General features: G+C 42.6%; 1 protein-coding gene across 6 annotated transcripts in view; it reads right to left on the reverse strand.

Annotated features, from left to right (window-relative positions):
- The window catches only part of CSMD2 (CUB and Sushi multiple domains 2), a 495,517-nt gene that overhangs the window by 239,418 nt on the left and 235,598 nt on the right, over positions 1–20,501 (reverse strand). For 4 of the 6 annotated variants that reach the window (XM_083511538.1, XM_083511534.1, XM_083511540.1 and 1 more), the window contains exons 6-7: positions 3,021–3,133; positions 183–260 (exon numbers count right to left, since the gene is read on the reverse strand). In XM_083511538.1, the coding sequence (XP_083367664.1) occupies positions 183–260; positions 3,021–3,133 (191 nt within the window). Of the gene's footprint in view, positions 1–182; positions 261–718; positions 813–3,020; positions 3,134–20,501 lie in introns of those variants that run through there. The other 2 variants (XM_083511541.1, XM_083511542.1) reach the window with 2 other exon arrangements.

The following is a 20,501-nucleotide window of genomic DNA, read 5'->3' on the forward strand; positions in this document are numbered from 1 at the left end:
GTAGGTGCTTGCAAACAGAGCACCAGAAGAAGGAGGTGAGGCGATAATGCAGGGTAGGAGGTGGGGGTAACAAGCATTAAAACTTGGGAGAAAGAGTGGCAACGTTCTGGAGATTGCTGTAGAGTCATGGAATGCTTAAGGCGCTAGTTCTCACTGAACGTGCAACGGTGGGTGAAACTTACACACAGATGTCTTCTGGTTTGTGTCCTTACTCGGCATCAATTTCACTCCCCGAGACTTCATCTCCATTTGTTTTTTGACTAGAGAGGTAACGAAAGGGAAGAGAGATCAGCAAAAGATGGACTGCAGCCTGCCAAGAAAACAGACTTTTCTACAGGCCAGTCCATTTGCAATGGATGCAAATCAGACATTGGGGAGGGGGGAGCAATGCTAAGGAATTGGTGGAAGAACAATTCAATCTCCCAAAGGAATTTCACCCACAATGTGAAATGTAAAAGCCTTCTTCAGTTCCTCACCCCTGAGGATTATACTATATGCACCTGATAAAATGGACTTTATCTTTTAAAGCTTATAATAGAATGCCTCTGCCTTTAAGGTAACAAAACACTGCTATTCTTGCAGACTTTTCCATGTAAATTGCTCTAAGTTCAGGTGGAATAATTTTCTCCAGAAGCTCCCAATCACAACAGGATGAATGACCCACATTAGTAGAATTACCCCCTATTTCCTTCTTTGCCACTCAGTTCCTGAGCCTCACCTGTCTCTCACCCTCTCAAAGATCCCCATGAAACAGCAGGCAATAGACTCTTCATTGGACTGTACATATTTAGTGCATGCCTTGCCAGCATCTTCAAAAAATACCAGGAAGGAGTTTCTCCCAGAGTAACAAAAAGGCATCAAGTAAACTATTTAGGATTAATGCACCACTGAAGAATATACAGGGTATTTCAAATATAAAGAGATGCAACCAATGTTAGGTCCCATCTGCACTATATGTTTAAAGACCTATGATTTCACAGTCATGGTTTCCCCCAAAGAATTGTGAGAACTGTAGTTTGTTAAGGGTTCTCAAAGTAGTTAGAAGACCCTGACCGATTGTTAAGGAACTCTGGGAACTGAGAATTCCATCCACTTTCTCTTGCTGGGAGGAAAGCAGATGGATGTGGTGTTTTGAGTCAATAAATAGAGGGATGGGAAAAGGTTAAGATACACCTTCCACCCACAGCTTTAGCCTTACAAATATAAAGGAAAGGGTAAGGGAAATAGCAACGTTTAATTTAGCTCTCTCTGTCCTTTGCAAGCATCTTCTGTCATCTGTCTAAACATAAACCTGTCTCTAAAAAGTAACACAAGAAATTGGTTCGGAACCCCCTAGTGTCTCTTCCATATGAGCAATGGCTTCTTGGAAATTTATCTTTTAAAGCACTCAACATGCAAACACTCAGACTATTATGTATAAGTTTTTTTGGGGTTTTTTAACCAAGCTTACTGGATTAGAAGCCCCTGACATTTTCCTTAATCAGAGAGGAAATTAGAACATTAATCTTTACTTGACTATTTTTGCAAAAAAGAAAAAAAAGGTATGATTCAGGCAGGTGTATTTTTAATAAGCAAAGCAGCAATCATGACTTTGATTTCCCTTCTCTTTTCTTTTTTTTAAAAAAAATCAGCATCAGGGCAACTGAAAATTATGACTAAACAGCTTCAGGTATTAAATCTGAAAGATGATTCATAAAGATCACAACCTGAGTTTCTTAGCCGCAGAACACAGTGGTGGGAGGGGAGGAGAACCTTTTCTGAATTAACACATATGAAGCCTTATTCTGAAAGCACCATGGCAGAGGTTTGGAACCGGATCCTGCTGGTGCTCTGGATTCTGACCTCCCACAACACCTGCAGGCCATTTTGTCTAGTGAACAGGGGCACCCACCTGCCAATCACCTGACTTCATCACAGGTGAACTGCTTTCCTTTGCCTGAGTAATTTGAAATCCGCAGTCCCCGCAAACCCCGATTTCAGTAGGAGGCTGCATATTTAACACAACTGCAGCTATAGAGCAAGATGGGTATGATTTGGGGAAAATGGTCTCCTGAATGAAATTAAGACCCTGGAAGGCCAAAGTGGTCCTGTGAGCCAGAAAATCTACACTGCTGAGTTGTAGACACAATCCACCTTCCCCAAAAAGTTCTGATGTGAAGAACACAGGAAGCTGTTTCATGCTATTTGTCAATCAAGCTCAGTATTGTCTGTTTTGACTCACAGCCACCCTTCAGTGTCTTTGGCAAAGGATCTACATCATCTGCCAGCTGATACTTTTAACTGGAGATGCCAGGAGTTGAACTTTGGACCATCTGCATGCAAAGAGGCAGCTCCGTCACTGAGCTATGGCCATATTGGCATGACTTTCCTTCCTGGCAAATGCCAGACAAATTTGAGGTCTGCAGGCCGTGCAAGAGTCACCAGCCTTGCTCCATTTGTGGACAGTAGTTCCCACTGCTAGCCATGGCAGTATGGAAAAGAATATTTCAATACCATATTTGCAGTTCTGTGTTAAGCTATAATTTTGTCTCCTGTTTCAAAAGCATTGCAAGGGGTTGATCAGCAGGGTGGGGACAGAAATGGATAAACCCAAGGAATGCCGCAGGATTTGCTTTGGAATGCAGCCCACTGAGGTGGTTATGAGCAAGCAAAGGCCCACTAGGAGCTGGAGGGATTCCAATATTGGTGAATATCAATAAGAGCTGACTTAATCCTACCCTCCCAGACTAATTTATGGATAAGATTTGGCTACCTGCCAGCTTGCACGTTTCCTGAATATTATGACAAAGTTCTCAGCTCAAAAAATCAGCAAAAACTAAAAAAAAAGCACTAGGTTTAGATATCTGCATTTTGATTAAAAGTGTATTTAAACAGGATGAAAAAATGAACAAGAGAAACTGAAAACTGCAGCAAATAATGCATACTCCAATTCTCAAGTTGGTTTTAGGAATCCCCACTGTTCATTGGTCATTCAGGAGGAGCAGGGGACTGGGCAGAATAAATCAGGAGACTGTCAATACCTTGGTACTGAGCACTGAAGCCCTTCTGCCTGTGGTTGCCATCTGACATAAAGTGCATGCGAAGCCAGTTTTTGCTGCTGATTACAGGGGCAGGAAGGTTTGTTCCCGTAAACCTGCAAAAAACAAAGACAAAACAAAGACAGCAAAGGTCAAAATTGTGTGGATTATTACTATATATATTTTAAAAGTATTCTTTGAAGATGTAGAGGAAGTTCCTGTTGTAACAGTGTCTTTCAAATACCACCCACACCCATAGTCAGTGGATTTGTGTGGCTATTTCCTTGCCTTCAGATGGTCTCTCTCCACCCCAATAAAGGCAAGGAAGTTGAAATCAATACATCATAGAGTATCACCAGGAGCTGAATCTCTGTAACAAGTGAAAATGCTACCCTTCCACAGCTTTTCAACCCATTTCAGAGAATTTTAAGGGAGAGGGACAAAATATACTACGGTAGTAGAATGAGTCAGCATTGCTCAAGAATTCCTAAAACAAAAAAGTTCTGCCATCTTGATTCAATATAGCATGCGGATGTATCCTTTCATACAGATTCAATCTCGGGAACTGTCACACCTAATTGGTTGACAACACCTTCAGAGCTATTCTGGTCAGTGCTGTTTGGAATGATTTTGACTGCCATCCTGATTCAAAATGGCATCCAGTGGCATCCAAACATGGATGAAAGACAGCTCCTCCATCTTGGGAACCTTCTCAAGAGGGGTCCAAATGCAGAGAGAAAAGACAGACAAAGCACTTTCCAAAACATATAGAAATCAGTAAAAGGAAAAATACCCCACTGACCTTCCTCCTCACACCTCACCATTTATACATACCTGGTTTTAACTAATTTATATCATGCTGTTGTGATGTATTAAATTGTTTCTATGGCATTTTATTATCAGGAGCTGTCCTTGACTCCTTTGGGGAGGAAGGTTGCATTGTAAATTTGAAATCATCATGATATCAACATGCAGGGAATAGTTCCATCTACTGGTCAGGAGTCCATACATTTTTTAAAATAAATAAATAAAGTTGTTTATATGTTTAGCAGAGGCAGAGCCTGAATCCAGTTCTGAATGCAGGAAAATACTGCTCAATGGTATCACTGCTCTTAGAGGCAGATACTTTGAGCAATTATGGTTCCTTTTGACTAAGACCACATTCACACCATATATTCAAATCAAAGAACTCTGGGAGTTGTAGTTCGTTAAGGGTGCTGAGAGTTGTTAGGAGACCCCCTATTCCCCTCACAGAGCTGCAATTCCCAGAGTTCCCTGTGCAAAGGCATTCACCATTAAATCATGGACCCCAAAATTCTTTGTGGGAAGCAATCTCTTGTCAAGGTGGCATTGTAGTGCTCAAACTATATGGTGTGAATGTGGCTGAAGTCAACAAGAAAAAGAAACAAAAACATATTGAGATAGGCCATGAAAAAACACACAGAGACATTATCCATGGCTCACTTTGGGAGCACTAAAATGGCACTGGTATTTCCATACAGCATGCTATTGATGATCCAATTAAACAGAAAACCACACAACTCTCTACTCACTTATTCAATACTATATTTTCACTTTTTTAACAAAAGGAGAGAGAAAAGAATTGCAATGAATATTTTTTCTTGGAGGGGGATAGGGAATTAATAATAATGAGGGAACTCTTGGCCAAGCCATCAAGGATTCTGTCGGAAACAAATGTTTACCTAATAGTCACAAGCACCCTTGAAAATTGGGGTATATGAGAGCAAAATTAATGGCCTTAACCAGAACAGTGCAAACAACATTAATGCGATAAGAGCTATTACAGAATCCAATTACTTTTAACCAAAGTCCATTTCAGACATTTTATTAGAGACAGTGTCACATTAGTTATATGCTATTGGCATTCTAAGACCAATTCCGTGTTTCAAGAACAGCGTAAAAAAGAAGAAGGCAATGACAAGAAACCCCACATATTCTGCCCTTGAAGAGGCTGTGGTTTTCAGCTCTCATTGCAAGAACAAATCACCAAATCAATATGCAACCAAGTACAATCACCAGAATAATCTACTGAGGATGCGTCTGAGATAATAGACCAATTCAGCAGTTAACCCTCTGCATGAAGAAGTAACATATGGATGGGAAGGTGTACCATGCATCCTGGCACTGGCCCTACCCCACCCACCTCACCATACCCATGTGTTTAGAGGTTCAGAGCCTTGCACAGGTGACCCGGAGCTCTAATAATTCAGGTTTCCTAACTGAGTGGATGAGTCTACCCCAGTCCAGCTAACTCACACTCCATACCTTTGCTGAATGTATGGTCAGATGGGTGGTACCAGCTCTGTAGATTTAACTTTGGGGCGAGGATCCCTTATTCTCCCACCCTGCGTGTGGCTAATGCAGCCTTCCTCAAACTTGGGTTCCCATGTTGTTGGACTACCACTCCCATCACCCCTGACTGCTGCCCTGCTGCCTGTGGATGATGGGAGTTGTTGTTCTGCAACATCTGCAGACCCAAGCTTGAGAAAGGCTGAGCTAATGTGTGGATAGAGCTAATGCCAGATGTGAAGAACCTCAGGCTCAGGGGACAAATGCAGTCCTCTAAGAAACTCTAACTGGTGCTTAGGACTCTCCCACAACACACATCCTTTCTCCAAATCCTGCTTCTCAACAATCTTGCTCTGCACCTTCCTTGAGTGTTTTTGCCAAGCTGGAATGTTTCCTTGGATTCTGACAATGCCTCTTAATTTACTGGATGGAGGACACAATGATAGGTGTGCATATAGACGAGCCTATTGTTCAAAGGCAAAATGTGCATTTCTTGTTCTGACCCTGCCCAACAATGGTATGAAGAAGGATACCTAGAGGGGAATGAACCCCTGGGCTGAAAAAGATTCCCCACCTCTGGGCTAACGAAATAACATAAGTAGAGTACTGAGAAATGACACCTGCACTTTCCTGCCACTTTGCATGCCACACGAACAGCCTTCCAACCCCCTCTCACCACGAGTGAGTGGTAGGTGAAAGATTGGGGTGGGGTGGGGAGGTTCTCAGTAATTCCCTGCATGTTGCAGACATTCCCCAGTATGCAGGAACCAGCAGCAGAGCAAGCCGATTGGGTGACTGGGGCGGCATGTGTGCCCTGCGCCTGGGGCTGGAGCCAGATGCCTGTGGGGGCGGGGCCAGCCACCACAGGGCGGGGCCAGCCAGGGCAGGATGCTCCGTGGGGCCTCCGAGGAGTCTGCCTGCCTCCTCCCACTCAGCCACCCTACAGCTAAGGGGGAGGTGGCAGGTGGACAGTTTGGGGCAGCGCAGAGTCTGCGGGCACCCAAGTCACTATGTCACTCCCAGGAAAGATGCATGGCTCGGGCACACTGCAGGCTCCACGGTGACTGCCGCCTAGCATTTTGTCACCTCCCTTGGTGGTGACACCTGGGGCAGCCCGCCCCCACCGCACCCCCTTTCCTCTACCCCTGGCAGGAACACATTGCCACCTTTTTCCTGGGTCTGTTTGGTACCCACGGTTTGCCCTTTCCTCACATTTAAAACTCATAAACCACAGTTTGTATTTAAAACTCATAAACCCACCTGCATATGTAAATTGAAATTAGTTTACTGGGAAGTGCAAATGGGTAATTTTACTCTCCTCTCCTCACGAATGGAGAATGGAAAGAGGAACCCAAAGTACAGCTCATTCATGAAAATAAAATCTACCATGGTGTAGATTATCTGAGCTAGGCAGGTATTGGTTGAGACGGACTAATGGTCTGGTTCTGCTGAAGGCAGCTTCATATGTTCAAACAGGGTAATGCCACCTTTCTGTCACAATGCAAGACTTCACTAATCCTCCCTTAAGAATGACACAAAGAGCCTTTAAATCATTACATCCCAAGACCCAAAATAAATCTAGAACTATTCTGTGTGGGTGGGGCTTCTGGCTTGGGTAGGGGTGATATAAAACTAGTAAAAGAAACACTTTGCCTTTTAATTAGACTAATTGCTTAGAAGGCAATCTCTGGCAGATGATGCATCTGTGCTGATCTCAGAACCCAATGCAAAGCCCCAGGGGGATAAATTAATACGTGATGCAAAGGAATGTTTGTGGCAGTGGCTGTCTGCTATTGATCTGTGCTGAAAACTATGCATGTCGGGAATTGATGCCTGAAAACTTTGTTGTGTGACTAGAAATTGCATAACTTCTCATGTCTTGATCTAGTTGCTCAATCTGCTTTAATGCCTCCTTAGTGTGTGTGTGTGTGTGTGTGTGTGTGTGTGCGCGCGCGCACACATTTTGTTGCATGTACCCACACATATCTGAAATTTGTGTCCTGGTTTATTCCCCATAGGTTTGTGTCCACTTGGTGGGGAACCCCTGAGGAATTTCAAGGGAAGTTAGAGTAGTTAGATGAGAGAAGGAAAATTTCTTGGGAATTCACACATCCTTATGCAGGCCTCCCAAGGCAGCTGAAGTCCTACCAGAAGCTTCTCCTTCCTGAATAGTTTGCTCAGCAGCTGATTGAACAGCCACCCTTTCATTCAAGTATGTTCAACCCAGTTGTGATTCTACAGATTCCAGTTTAGAGAAGCTGCGTGCAGCATAGAGCCCTAATGGCCATCTCAGCCACAGCTAAGAAAGAATCAATTGCTGCATGGAGAAAGAGGCAATGGAGGACACGACTTGAATACAATGAGCAAGAAGATCACTATGAGATACATATCTTAAATGAGTCCATTGATTGATAACTGTTAATTTTTACAACAGAAGACTGTGATCTCCATAGGGCTAAAAAGAATGGTGATGAAGCTTTAATGCCTAACATAATGGGCTATTTAATTATAGGTAAAGACACACAGAACTCAAGTAGCTGCTTAGCTCAAGGGCGTACTTTAGGGGAGAAAAGTCTCTCTTGCTGCTTAACATAATAGAAGTTTCCAGTGCAACAGGAGGCAAGTGCTCCCACCCTCAGGAAGGAACTGGGCACTGTAAAACACATGGAGAAACCACCACTCCATGGCCCTTTGCCTTCACTTCCTCACAATGTGACCTGTATATTTTTAAAAAGATGGGTTTGTCGAGTTTCCAGAAATAACAATATACTGACAAAACAAGCTTAAAGTAACAAATAAAAATGGATGTGTGGAGCACATATTGCAATTGGAATAAGATGAACAGAAGGTTTAGTACACCTTTGCAGACGTCAAAATAAAATACATCTTGCAAATGGAAGTAAGAGTCACCTATTTTTAGGTAGCATTGTCTCATAGGGGCATACGTTTTCTGGGTCTTATGCAGTTCATTAATGTTATTTATAAAGCATAAAAATGGAAGCCATATAACCATCCTATGATGGGTTAAATGCTCTGCTAATGTGCCCTATTAATAATATAAATGGTGACATGTCATCAGTCTGTGCATCTCCCAATCACTGTCAATCAAAGATAACAAGGAAGCTTGACACCCAATATGATGACATCTTATCACCCCACATAACCCTGCCAAGCTCCGGGCAGACTGAAAAGATCTGGGTCTACTTTGCAAGACGAAGTATTAATATACACCAGGGGTGCCAACTTGAATGAAATATTGCGGGGGCCCAAGTAATCTAACACATGACATGGTGCACACATACTATTCGAATGGCAATGCCATTTAATGGCAATGCCATATTTTATTATGGGGCCCAAAGCCCCCACGGCTCCTAGGAGTTGGCTTGATATATGCAGACTTTATAGAATTAGTTACTTTGATCATTACCCACAGAAGCGGTTTAGTCATGCTGGCCACATGACCCGGAAAGCTGTCTGTGGATAAACCCTGGCTCCCTGGGCCTGAAGCAAGATGAGTGCCACACCCCAAAGTCGCCTTTGACTGGACTTAGCCAGAGGTCCTTTACATTTAACTGCTACAATTATATATATGGTATGCTTTACCTCTGTAAACACCTGGCATGGGTTTAAATATTAGTCTCAAATCTTTGTGGCTCGTGCTAAAATCTCCACACACACACCAATCAAAAATATTTCATCAAAATTCTGGGCAATTTCTAAGCTTGTTTGTTGTTCATTGGCCAAACTGCTTCCTCAGCAAACTTATAACTCAGTGGCTTAGCAGCTTAAATGCACTTGGTCCTTGTGTTTTGCCTTAACTATACACTTACCTGCCCTAACCTGGTACCTTCCAGATGTTTTGGACCACAACTCCTGAACTCAGGGTTTGTTGCCCACAATAGCTGGCAAGTACCAGGTTGGGGAAGGATGATCTAAACAGCTTATTTCTTTCTCTCTAACCCTGCACCCCCAGAGAGGCCTTAATTTAGAATGGCTATTGAACTTCCACTAGTGAGTAATGATTATTGATTTTTTACTTTAATCTTAATAGGCGGCTAGTCATCCAAACCCATGAGGATATCCAATTAGTATATTGCAATCTTTAGGAAGTTGAAGATGTACTTAGATGGTTCTTGTTTCCAAATAAGGCCAATGCATCTTACCCCCACTCCCAAAACAAGGATGTGATGTTCCACGGGAAGAGGAATAACCTGAGAGAGAGGAGGAAACTTCAACCATATCTCTATTTGCTACCCAGATATGTTCAGTGTAATGCTGGCCCCAAATCCTCAGCCCCAGGGTCTCAAAAATATTCTCTCCATGCAAACATTGGGCATGGAGGCAATTCTTCAGCCTTGCACTGCTTCCTGTCAGTAACATTTCCCAGGATGCCTTCAAGTAACACAAGGAGACATGGTGTTACATGGCTCCAAAGGTGTTCCAAGAAGTGATGCAAGCAGGAAGCTGTGAATTTAGCTTTCTCCTGTGATGAGGAATATGGGGCTTTTATCTTAAATAGGATGGGGAGGGGAAGGGACTGGAAAGCACTTGGCTGCTTCATAAGTTTAAGCAACAAAAGCTCTAACCCTTTCCTACACAATAGAGAAATACACACACACACACACACACACACACCTTCACCGTCCCTCAGGAGGGTTTTCTTTTATCTCCATCCATCAGATGGATGAAAAAAAGAGAGTAATCTTCAGTGCAGCTCGGCCAATTCGTGATGCTCCAACAATTTAAAGAGACTCCAATATATTTCTGTTGACCATGGGCTGAGGTCCCAGTCTCTTTAGACTCACTTTTGTAGATGTGGGTTTGTTTGTTTTCATGTACTGAATTGCTTCCAACAATAAAGACATCAGAAACAAGAAAACAAAAAACAAAGTGCTGTGTGCACAATGGGATTCCAATGAGAAGCCCAGCAATAATTCCCAACCAATTCCCCACTAGGAACACTGCTTGGAGAAAGGAATCTCAATAGGGTCACCCTGGAGCAATTGTCCTGGTGATCAGGTGACCCAAGGGAGCCAATCTGTTCTGAGCAGAGTGCTGAGCTCAGGCTCAGCCCGGTGTAAGGCCAGGCTCAGCCTGGATGCAAGTCCAGACAGGGTTCCAGCTGTGCTGTAAGAGAGTTGAGCTATGATTCAGCAGGAGCAACATCAGCATCCCAATCCCTAGCCTGGCTGCCCATGGAAGGTGCCATTACTCACTCCATCAGTCTTCTAATCTGGTAGATCAGGGAAGAGTTATGGGGTGAGTTCAGTGGCAGAGCCCTCTGAGTGTGAGGACAGCAACACCTCAGCCTCAAGCCAGAAGGGTGCTGGTACTACAGGCTCATCTGGTGAAAGCCCACCTGGAGCTAACCTTGGCTGCCTTTCCCCTTCTGCTTCAGAGTCCTCACCCCTGTCCCCTGAAGACAAGGGATCCACCTCCAGGTTCCAAAGTTCTGGTGAACTCCTGCACTCTGAGCAACTCCTTGCTGCAAGAAGCCACGAGGCCTTCACTTTTCATTCCCAAGCTGCCTGCCTGGCAGTTGCTCCCTCTGCTCCAGGTTCACACCACTTCTCAAGGCATGGGATGGTAGATTATTGCCAGCACTCGGTCAAGCAGAACAGTGATTTTACAATATGGTGTCATTCCAAGGAGGAATGAAGCAATTCACAATACCTTGTATAAGACCAACTGAAACAAAAGGGAGCAACACAGTATCTTTTCATGTCAGCTTCAAGTTCCTGGTCCTTATGTTTAAGCAGGGCTTCAGAGATAACACACATTTCTTTTTTTTTTTTTTAAATTAAATTTTTAATAAAGTTTTAACAAGTCACCATAATACAATAACAACAACAGTAACAATACCATAACAATAACATACTAACAAATACACACATATATAAACAAAAAGAAAAACAAACATGTATAACTCCAGAGTTTACTTTCTTTTAACTTACTTTCACGACTTCCTCGTACCTTCCCTTTCTGTATTCCAAATTCAAATTCAATTGTCAGCAAATCCTTGCCCTAGTTTTAACTTAATTTTTTTTTTTTAAAATAAAGAAAATTGTTTTCTTCTAATTATCCCTTGCCGCTTTTAACCCCTTAATAACCAATCCAGCATTTTCCTAACCTTCATTAATTTTACAATATTTCTTTAAATACTCTTTAAATTTCTTCCAGTCTTCCTGTGCTGTATCTCTTCCCTGGTCACGGATTCTGCTCGTCATTTCCGCCAGTCCCATATAGTCTATCACCTTCAGTTGCCATTCTTCCACGGTGGGTAATTCTTGCGTCTTCCAGTACTTTGCGATGAGTATTCTTGCTGCTGTTGTAGCATACATGAAAAAAGTTCTGTCCTTCTTTAACACCAATTGGCCGACAATGCCCAGGAGGAAGGCCTCTGGCTTTTTAAGGAAAGTGTACCTAAGTACCTTTTTCAATTCATTATAGATCATTTCCCAGAAAGCCTTGATCTTTGGGCACGTCCACCAAAGGTGAAAGAATGTTCCTTCAATTTCCTTACATTTCCAACATTTATTGTCAGGCAAGTGATAAATTTTTGCAAGCTTGACTGGGGTCATGTACCACCTGTATATCATTTTCATAATGTTCTCTCTTAAGGCATTACACGCTGTGAATTTCATACCTGTGGTCCACAACCTTTCCCAGTCAGCAAACAAAATATTATGACCAATATCCTGTGCCCATTTAATCATTGCAGACTTAACCACTTCATCTTGTGTATTCCATTCCAGCAGCAAGCTATACATTCTTGACAAATTCTTAGTGCTGGGTTCTAGCAGCTCTGTCTCTAATTTTGATTTTTCCACCTGGAAGCCAATTTTTCTATCTGTTTTAAACACTTCCATTATTTGACAATACTGAAACCAATCTCTCACTTTCTCTTTTAGTTTTTCAAAACTTTGCAATTTCCATCTATCTCCTTCTTGTTCCAAAATTTCTCCATATCTTGGCCATTTGGCCTCCATATTAACTTTTTTAAAAGCCTTTGCCTCCACCGGTGACAGCCACCTTGGAGTTTTACTTTCCAATAAATCTTTATATCTAGTCCAAACATTGTATAGTGCTTTCCTGACAATGTGGTTTTTAAACCCTTTATGCGCTTTAACCTTGTCGTACCAAAGATATGCATGCCACCCATACCTATTGTTGTACCCTTCCAAATCCAGAATGTCCGTATTCTCAAGAAGGAGCCATTCTTTCAACCAGCAAAAAGCTGCTGATTCATAGTAAAGTTTTAAGTCTGGCAGGGCAAATCCGCCCCTTTCTTTTATATCAGTTAGTATCTTAAATTTTATTCTTGGCTTTTTGCCCTGCCAGACAAATTTAGCAATATCTTTCTGCCACTTCTTGAAACAATCCATCTTGTCCAATATTTGCAAAGTTTGAAACAAAAACAACATTCTAGGTAACACATTCATCTTTATAACTGCTATTCGACCCAACAAGGAAAGCTTCATATTTGACCAAATTTCTAAATCTTTCTTGATTTCATTCCAACATTTATCATAATTATCTTTAAACAAATTCAAATTTCTTGAAGTCATGTTAACACCCAAATATTTCACTTTCTTAACCACAGTTAACCCTGTCTCATTCTGGAACCTTTCTTTTTCCAATGATGTTAGATTTTTTCCCAGTACTTTCGTTTTTGATTTATTCAACTTAAATCCTGCAACCTGACCAAAGTCTTGAATTAGCTCTAAAACTCTTTTTGTACTAGATTCAGGCTCTTGTAAAGTAAGTACTAGATCATCTGCAAATGCTTTCAGTTTATAATGTTTCGCTCCGACCTGTACACCTTTGACCAATTGGTCCTTCCTAATCATGTTCAACAGTACCTCCAGGACCGATATAAAAAGCAATGGAGAGATTGGGCACCCCTGACGTGTCCCTTTTTCTATCTTTAGTTCATCTGTAACCACGTTATTTACAATAAGTTTTGCTTTTTGTTCAGAATATATCGCACCTATACCGTTTTGAAACCCTTGACCTACCCCCATCCCCCGGAGATTCTTCATCATGAAATCCCAAGATATATTATCAAAGGCTTTCTCCGCATCCACAAATAACACACATTTCTAGGTACTGGATAGAGGGGCATGAACAAACATGCACCTCAAGAGTCAGTGTGATGTAGCAATCTAAGCTTGGATCTAATGTTGGAGAGAGACCTGGGTTCAAATCCTCACGGCCATAAGGCACATTGGGTGGCCTTGGGCCAGTCTCTCAACCTAAGTTACCTCACAGAGTTCTCCTGAGGATAAAAAAGGGAAGGGAGAAGAAGTGGGTCACAGCTGAGAGGCAGGTGACAGGGGTAAAATAACAGCAAATAATAATGCAGACTTCCCCCTTTTTTCTTAAAATAAAAATAAAAATAGATATTACATTAGACTCAATATTTTACTGTCTTCACATTTCATGATTCTTTCTTTGGGGGAGTTTTTATTTTATCAGTTATACATTACATTTGAGATGTATGCACAGTATAGCATACATCTGAAGTAGTTCTACAACAATCGTAATGAACAAAACTGGGGAAAGGGGAACACATTTCATGTTTCTAAGAACAAACTTGTCTTGGTGAGGAACGCCTGCAATGACTATCCCACCTGATGGCTGCAAAGCTTATTAAATATGAAAACCACACCATTAAGCAATTCATCTACAGAAGAGAGAGGGAAAGAGAGGGTGCCGATCTTTCAGTAAGCAGAAGAGACAGTGTTTCACAAACTCTACATCATTATTTATTACTGTATTCACTTTTTTTTTTTTTGCCCCTTAACCTTTCCCTCCAAACTTCCAGTCTAATTATCTGAAGAGGTGAAGAGATGGCCCTTAATTTAAAAGCACGTTATTTTAGGCGATTCTCTTTAATAAAGCACACGGGCAAAGCCCCCACCCAACCTCCCATTTTATTTTACCAGCAGGATGAGAAAATTCCCGCCAGGGCTGGACTTCTGCAAGGAAAACAAGTAATTAGGTCAAGTTGTTCTTCAAGATTAAAAGCCACAGGAGTAAAGAGCAAGAGCACTTCTCCAAATAGATCCATCTTGTTTCCAAACAGGAATTGATGAAGCCAGAGTCCCAGTGGTTGAAGGGCATGAGGGGGGCCTGTCACTGCTTCAGGGATTATGGTTTCAGGTTGCAGTCCAGAAACCATTCAAGCTATTTGCACAGGCAAATGTTTCAGTGTATATGGTGGGGCATTTGCTCCTTATGCTTTTCCCCTTAACAACGGTAGCTTAATTGTGTTCCATATTACACCTTGGCCATTTAACAAATCTTACAAGTGTACGTGAGCTATCACTGTGTTATATAATCAATACATCCCATAACCAGTTTCATCAATAAGTTGCACAAATTCACTGCAAGAGAGGGTATGTTGTGTAGTAGTTAAGCATTCAAAACCAGTCTTCTACTATGAAAAATTAAAGGTGTGCCCATTTAGCATACGCTTGAAATCTAATTATCACTGACTGTAATTCTGGCATCTCATTGCCATTCAACTCCCACCTTACAATTTTCTCCATTATACTGTACATTATAATCTGCCAACTAAGCCTTTGCATTCATGCATCTGACAAAGTGGGGCTGAGTCCACAAGATTTTCCCCCCCATACCATAATGAATTTGTTAGTATTTAAGGTGCCATAAGTCTTTTTTATGGTTTTTGCTGCAGGAGTTTTTGCAGCATGTGCTGGCCGAGGCTGATGGCAGTTGTCTTCCAAAACATCTGGAGGACACCAGACTGGGGAAGGCTGTGTTAATCTGAATTTCCTATTGGAAGTCACCATTCATGACAATATTTGAGGTGTAATTCCCTCCTTCCCACCAATCCTAGGCATTTTCAAGCCTGTTCTTCAGATTTGGACATTCATAGCATTTATAGCACTACAGGTTTTTTTGGGGGGGTGTTAAGCACCTATCACCTGCATCATAAAAAGTGAACTCTGTTTCCATAGAAACGAATGGGTGAGCATTAGCCCACCTCACCTGGCTTGATAGTACATCATCCTAGGCTGGAGAACAACAGGCCAAGGGGTGTAGGTGGGTGAACTAGGCTGCTGCTGCAAACTGGGGAGACACAAAAACATATCTACTTGGAGCTAGACCCAAGACCTGCGGTTTTGAGTTCACTAGACCCCTAATGGGGAAGCAAGATCTGTTGGGGTGTTAATACTGAGAGTCCCTCCAACCTATGCTCAGGTTGCATATATGTGTAAATAAAAGCATATATCCAAAAGACACCACAGTCTCTGTCAATCTTCTTCCTCAAGAAAACAAACCCTCATCCTCAAGAAAACCACATACATGCCGGTACCCCTGGAGTCTCTCATCACTTGGAGGGGATGCAACAATAGTTGCATGATGGAACTGAAGGTAAAGGTAAAGGGACCCCTGACCATTAGGTCCAGTCGTGGCCGACTCTAGGGTTGCGGCACTCATCTCGCTTTATTGGCCAAGGGAGCCGGCGTACAGCTTCCGGGTCATGTGGCCAGCATGACTAAGCCGCTTCTGGCAAAACAGAGCAGCGCACGGAAACACCGTTTACCTTCCTGCCGGAGTGGTACCTATTTATCTACTTGCACTTTGACGTGCTTTCGAACTGCTAGGTTGGCAGGAGCAGGGACCGAGCACCGGAGCTCACTCCATCACGGGGCTTCGAACAGCTGACCTTCTGATCGGCAAGCCCTAGGCTCTGTGATTTAAGAAGAGTTTGGATTTGATATCCCGCTTTATCACTACTCGAAGGAGTCTCAAAGCGGCTAACATTCTCCTTTCCCTTCCTCTCCCACAACAAACACTCTGTGAGGTGAGTGGGGCTGAGAGACTTCAAGGAAGTGTGACTAGCCCAAGGTCACTCAGCAGCTGCATGTGGAGGAGCGGAGACGCGAACCCGGTTCCCCAGATTACAAGTCTACCGCTCTTAACCACTACACCACACTGGCTTAACCCACAGTTAAACCCACTGGTTGAACCCACAGTGCCACCCGTGTCCCAGAACTGAAGGTAGAAACAGGTAATTTACTGATGAGACATAAAGCCACCTAACTCATGAAGGTAGAACTTCTAGTTGTCTGAAAGGAGATGTGGTCGGAACTTCAGGGGTTTATTTTTCTGCGAGGAAACCAATTCAAGAAGATGACCCCTGTATCTTTACTGAACAAGCAAGCACCCAGCAGAGCAATTCCCCCAGTACCTGCAAATCAAACGCCTTCTAAGTCAGCAGCACCTTGTTCTTAAAAGGCATCTTTTGGAACAAAGGCCCTTTCTTACTAGAGGTGACCTGAGATAGTGTTTATCATTATCTCGCCCACTTTGGGGGAGTTAGTTCCCATAAAAGATGCAAAGGCTTGCACAGAACAAGGAGAATCAGCCGGGGCTGTCAGCTTTAATTACCATCCACTCTCGCATTACACTGGCTGGCCAAAAACAAAACAAAGCAAAAAACAAAGAAACCAATCAATTTCTTTTTCATTGCAAAAGATTTACAGTGATATTCTTAATTCATGTTTTTTTTAATTTAAAGAAGAAAAGATGCAATTTGAATTTGGATTTCTCGATGTGGCAAGCATCTGCAAACACCAGCTGCCTCTTTAAACAACAACAGTGGAACAAAGCTAGTTTACACTTAGTTCAAGAGGTGTGTTTATGAACACTCACAGTGTGGGAAGGGATAAGGATGCCTGCCCTGCCCCCAACATCCTCATGTGCACCCCTGCCCCCTGCCCTGTTCCACTCCCTGACCCTCCTCATGCTGGCATTCAAGAGATGCCCCATGCAAGATGGGGAGGTTGGGGATGGGGTGATGTGAACAAGGACACTGTGGGCGGGGCTTGCATGTGCACCCCTGTTCCCATATTGTATTTGAGCACACCTATATCCAGGCAAAGGGACACGGGTGGCGCTGTGGGTTAAACCACAGAGCCTAGGACTTGCCGATCAGAAGGTCGGTGGTTCGAATCCCCGCAATGGGGTGAGCTCCCGCTGCTCCTGCCAACCTAGCAGTTCGAAAGCACCTCAAAGTGCAAGTAGATAAATAGGTACCACTCTGGCGGGAAGGTAAACGCCGTTTCCGTGCACTGTTCTGGTTTGCCAGAAGTGGCTTAGTCTTGCTGGCCACATGACCCGGAAGTTGTACGCTGGCTCCCTTGGCCAATAAAGCGAGATGAGTGCCACAACCCCAGGGTCGGCCACGACTGGACCTAATGGTCAGGGGTCCCTTACGTTTATATATCCAGGCAAATGCCTGAACGAGCCTAAGGTATGTTCTGCATTGGCATTTTCTAGCACCATACCAGAAAACACATCCTTTCTTGCATGTTCCCATGACCCAGGAAGGATGGCAGCAGCATAGTGGATTGCATATGTTTGCATTCACAAGAGCCTGGGTTCAATTTCTGGAATCTCCTGGTTTCTGGCTACCAGACTGCCAAAGTAGATAATTCAGGGCCAGACAGACCAATTGTCTGATTCAATGTAAATTAACTTTGTGTATCCTTTATGACTAGCTGAAGATGCAACACAGGAAGCTGCCTTATCCTAAGGGCTCATCCACACTTACCTTCTCCCTTCCTGCACTTTCTAGATACAGGTCTGTGGATTCTCTGTCCCCACCACTTGCCCCAGGAAAAACCGTTCTTTAACGTTGAATTGGAACAAATGGCAATTTGGGTTTTCCAAATAGTCAGATCACTTGTTTATCTAGTTGTCTAGTGATGAGCTGTGGTGGCTCTCTGGGATTTCATGAAGGGGCATTTCCCAGCCCCATCTGGAGATGTGGGGGATCAAACCAGGGACCAAACCTTTCTGCATGCAAGGTAGGAGGATTAAAAAAAAAAAAAAGTAACCAAAGCCTGCAATTCAACAAGCCTACATTTTTTGCAGCATAAAGCAACCTGCTATTTAAATAATGTACTTTAGCCATACATTCCAGTTGCAGGGAAAAAAAAGTATTTTGTTTTATTGGAAGGGATGATGGTAGTGAAATGGGAGTAGGGATGACATGGGTGGGAATAGCTCATCAAGAGCCCTGCACTCCCTGTACAGACCCCATTCCATGTCTGAACATTTACCACATAAACTGCTACACTTTACAAATGTGGTCTTATTAAGGAGAATGGATGGGTAGCCTCAGGATCCATCAACTGGCATAAAATGAAGGCGCCAAACTGTATTGGGAAGCCCCAGACTTCTCTGTCTGGCTCTAACAACTCTTCCTGGGTCACTAGCCCAGCTTTGCACCCCCCTGGGCGGATTTTGCCTGGCTGGAATGTATCCTTGAACTGTGATGTTGTCCCTTGCTTGCCTGAGGGTATGTGTGTTTGTAGAAATCTCTGACTTTTGGATGTACAGTAATCTGTTGTTGTTGTTACATTTTCCATATACATTATATGTACTTTTGTTTTTCATCCTATCATGTGTATGTGTATATGTGTGTGTGTGCTTGTAGATTTATCTTAATACCGCTTCATTTTAGATACCCTTCAAGTTGTTCCCACTCACTTATTACTGTCTTTCCATCTATATTTCTTATTTTGGCTGTCATACTTCCTAGTTCGACATATCCTATTAGTTTATGCAGCCATTGATCTTTTGTTGGACTAGATTTCTCTTTCCACATTTCTGCGTATACTATTCTTGCAGCTTTTGTTGCATATAGAAATAAGTTTTTAATTTTCTTTGGTGTTTCCTGACCTACTACTGCTAACAGGAATGCTTCTGGGTGGTTTTTTTCTTTTGGTGGGGTGCAGTTAAGCATCTTTATTTAGTTCCTTCTGCATGTAATATGCTGTACAAAAGCAAGACTGACATTCTGGTCACTTCTTGCCTATCTATGGCCCTGTCCACCACTGGCATGCAATCCCTGGAAGACTGCTCTTGCAGGAAAACAACCCTCAGGCTGAAAAAGGTTCCCTTGTCCTGGTGTAAGAAGGAGAAACATTTCAGGAATAGCCAAGAAGATCCACTCCTTCCCTGACCCAAAATGCCACAGCTGTGTTTTCTCCTAGCCATCTCCTCAAGCTAATCTAATAGCTGACTATTTGTACACATGGCCTTCCTGCTCACACCAGATCAGAAAGAATGGGAAGTTATTCTCATTTTCTTCCTATGTTTAAGCCTCTGAATGTTTCTGGTGATGGTGATTCAAGCTGGCCCTTTGGCAGCTTACTCTATTGTCTAATAATCGTCCCGACAGCTATAAAATTGGCTTCTTGTTCTACCTTCAGTTACCACTAAGAATAAGCCTCCTCCCTTCCTTTCCGGTATATTCACACATGCTTTTATAGTTATAACATCCAACGTCATCATCTTTTACATTCATCTCCTCAGAGGGCTCGCTTCGGAATACATTTCTAGAACTGCCTGTTTTGAAATTCCCTTCTAAACCTATTGGATATTTGCCTGTAGGGGGAGGGCTGGTTTGCTTATTTCCACATTCCAGCAGGTCTTTTGCAATAAGCTGTGTCCCTGATTTACTTCATGTAAGCCCCCATTTTGCCAAAGGCAGGAAGCTAGAAAAGAGAGATTATTGAACATTATGTGTCTTTCACACTGTGACTAATATGCTGCAATCATTAAATTTTTGCCAAATTTCCTTTAGTGTGGGTGGACATTTTCTGTCATCCCACAGAAGCTCGAGCAGTGGGTGGGGTGGGATCTCAATGATTAATGGAGAGAGAAAACAAATGTGTGCAACTATGTTTAGTATATGCCCAACTCATTCAGCTCATCAGAACCTGACTTTATTGGTAGAAAAAAATATATGAAATTGATTACTGAAACACTTGCACATTAACACTGGGTAAAGTTCCCAGCACATCAATCAGAATCGGCTTAAAACCAGCAATCAGAACGAGGGGTCTGAGCTTCTCCTTGAGCTGACTATATGGATTTATGTATGCACGTATTTCACAAGATTTATATACTGCTGGATTGTAATAAAATCTCATAGCAATTTACAAGAAAAATAAAGCAATAAAATTATCAGGTTAAAAAAACAAAACCCCACCACAGTTAAAAAAACAACAAAACTATTTAAAACATTCAAACAACGATTAAAATTAGTAGTACATGAAAACCTAGCTCAATATTCCACCTGTCTGGATAGGCTTGTAGCAAGCCACTTGCCTAAACAAAAATATTTTA

The sequence above is a fragment of the Podarcis liolepis genome, assembly GCF_965112155.1.
Source record: "Podarcis liolepis genome assembly, chromosome: 7".
Classification (NCBI taxonomy): Eukaryota; Metazoa; Chordata; class Lepidosauria; order Squamata; family Lacertidae; genus Podarcis; species Podarcis liolepis.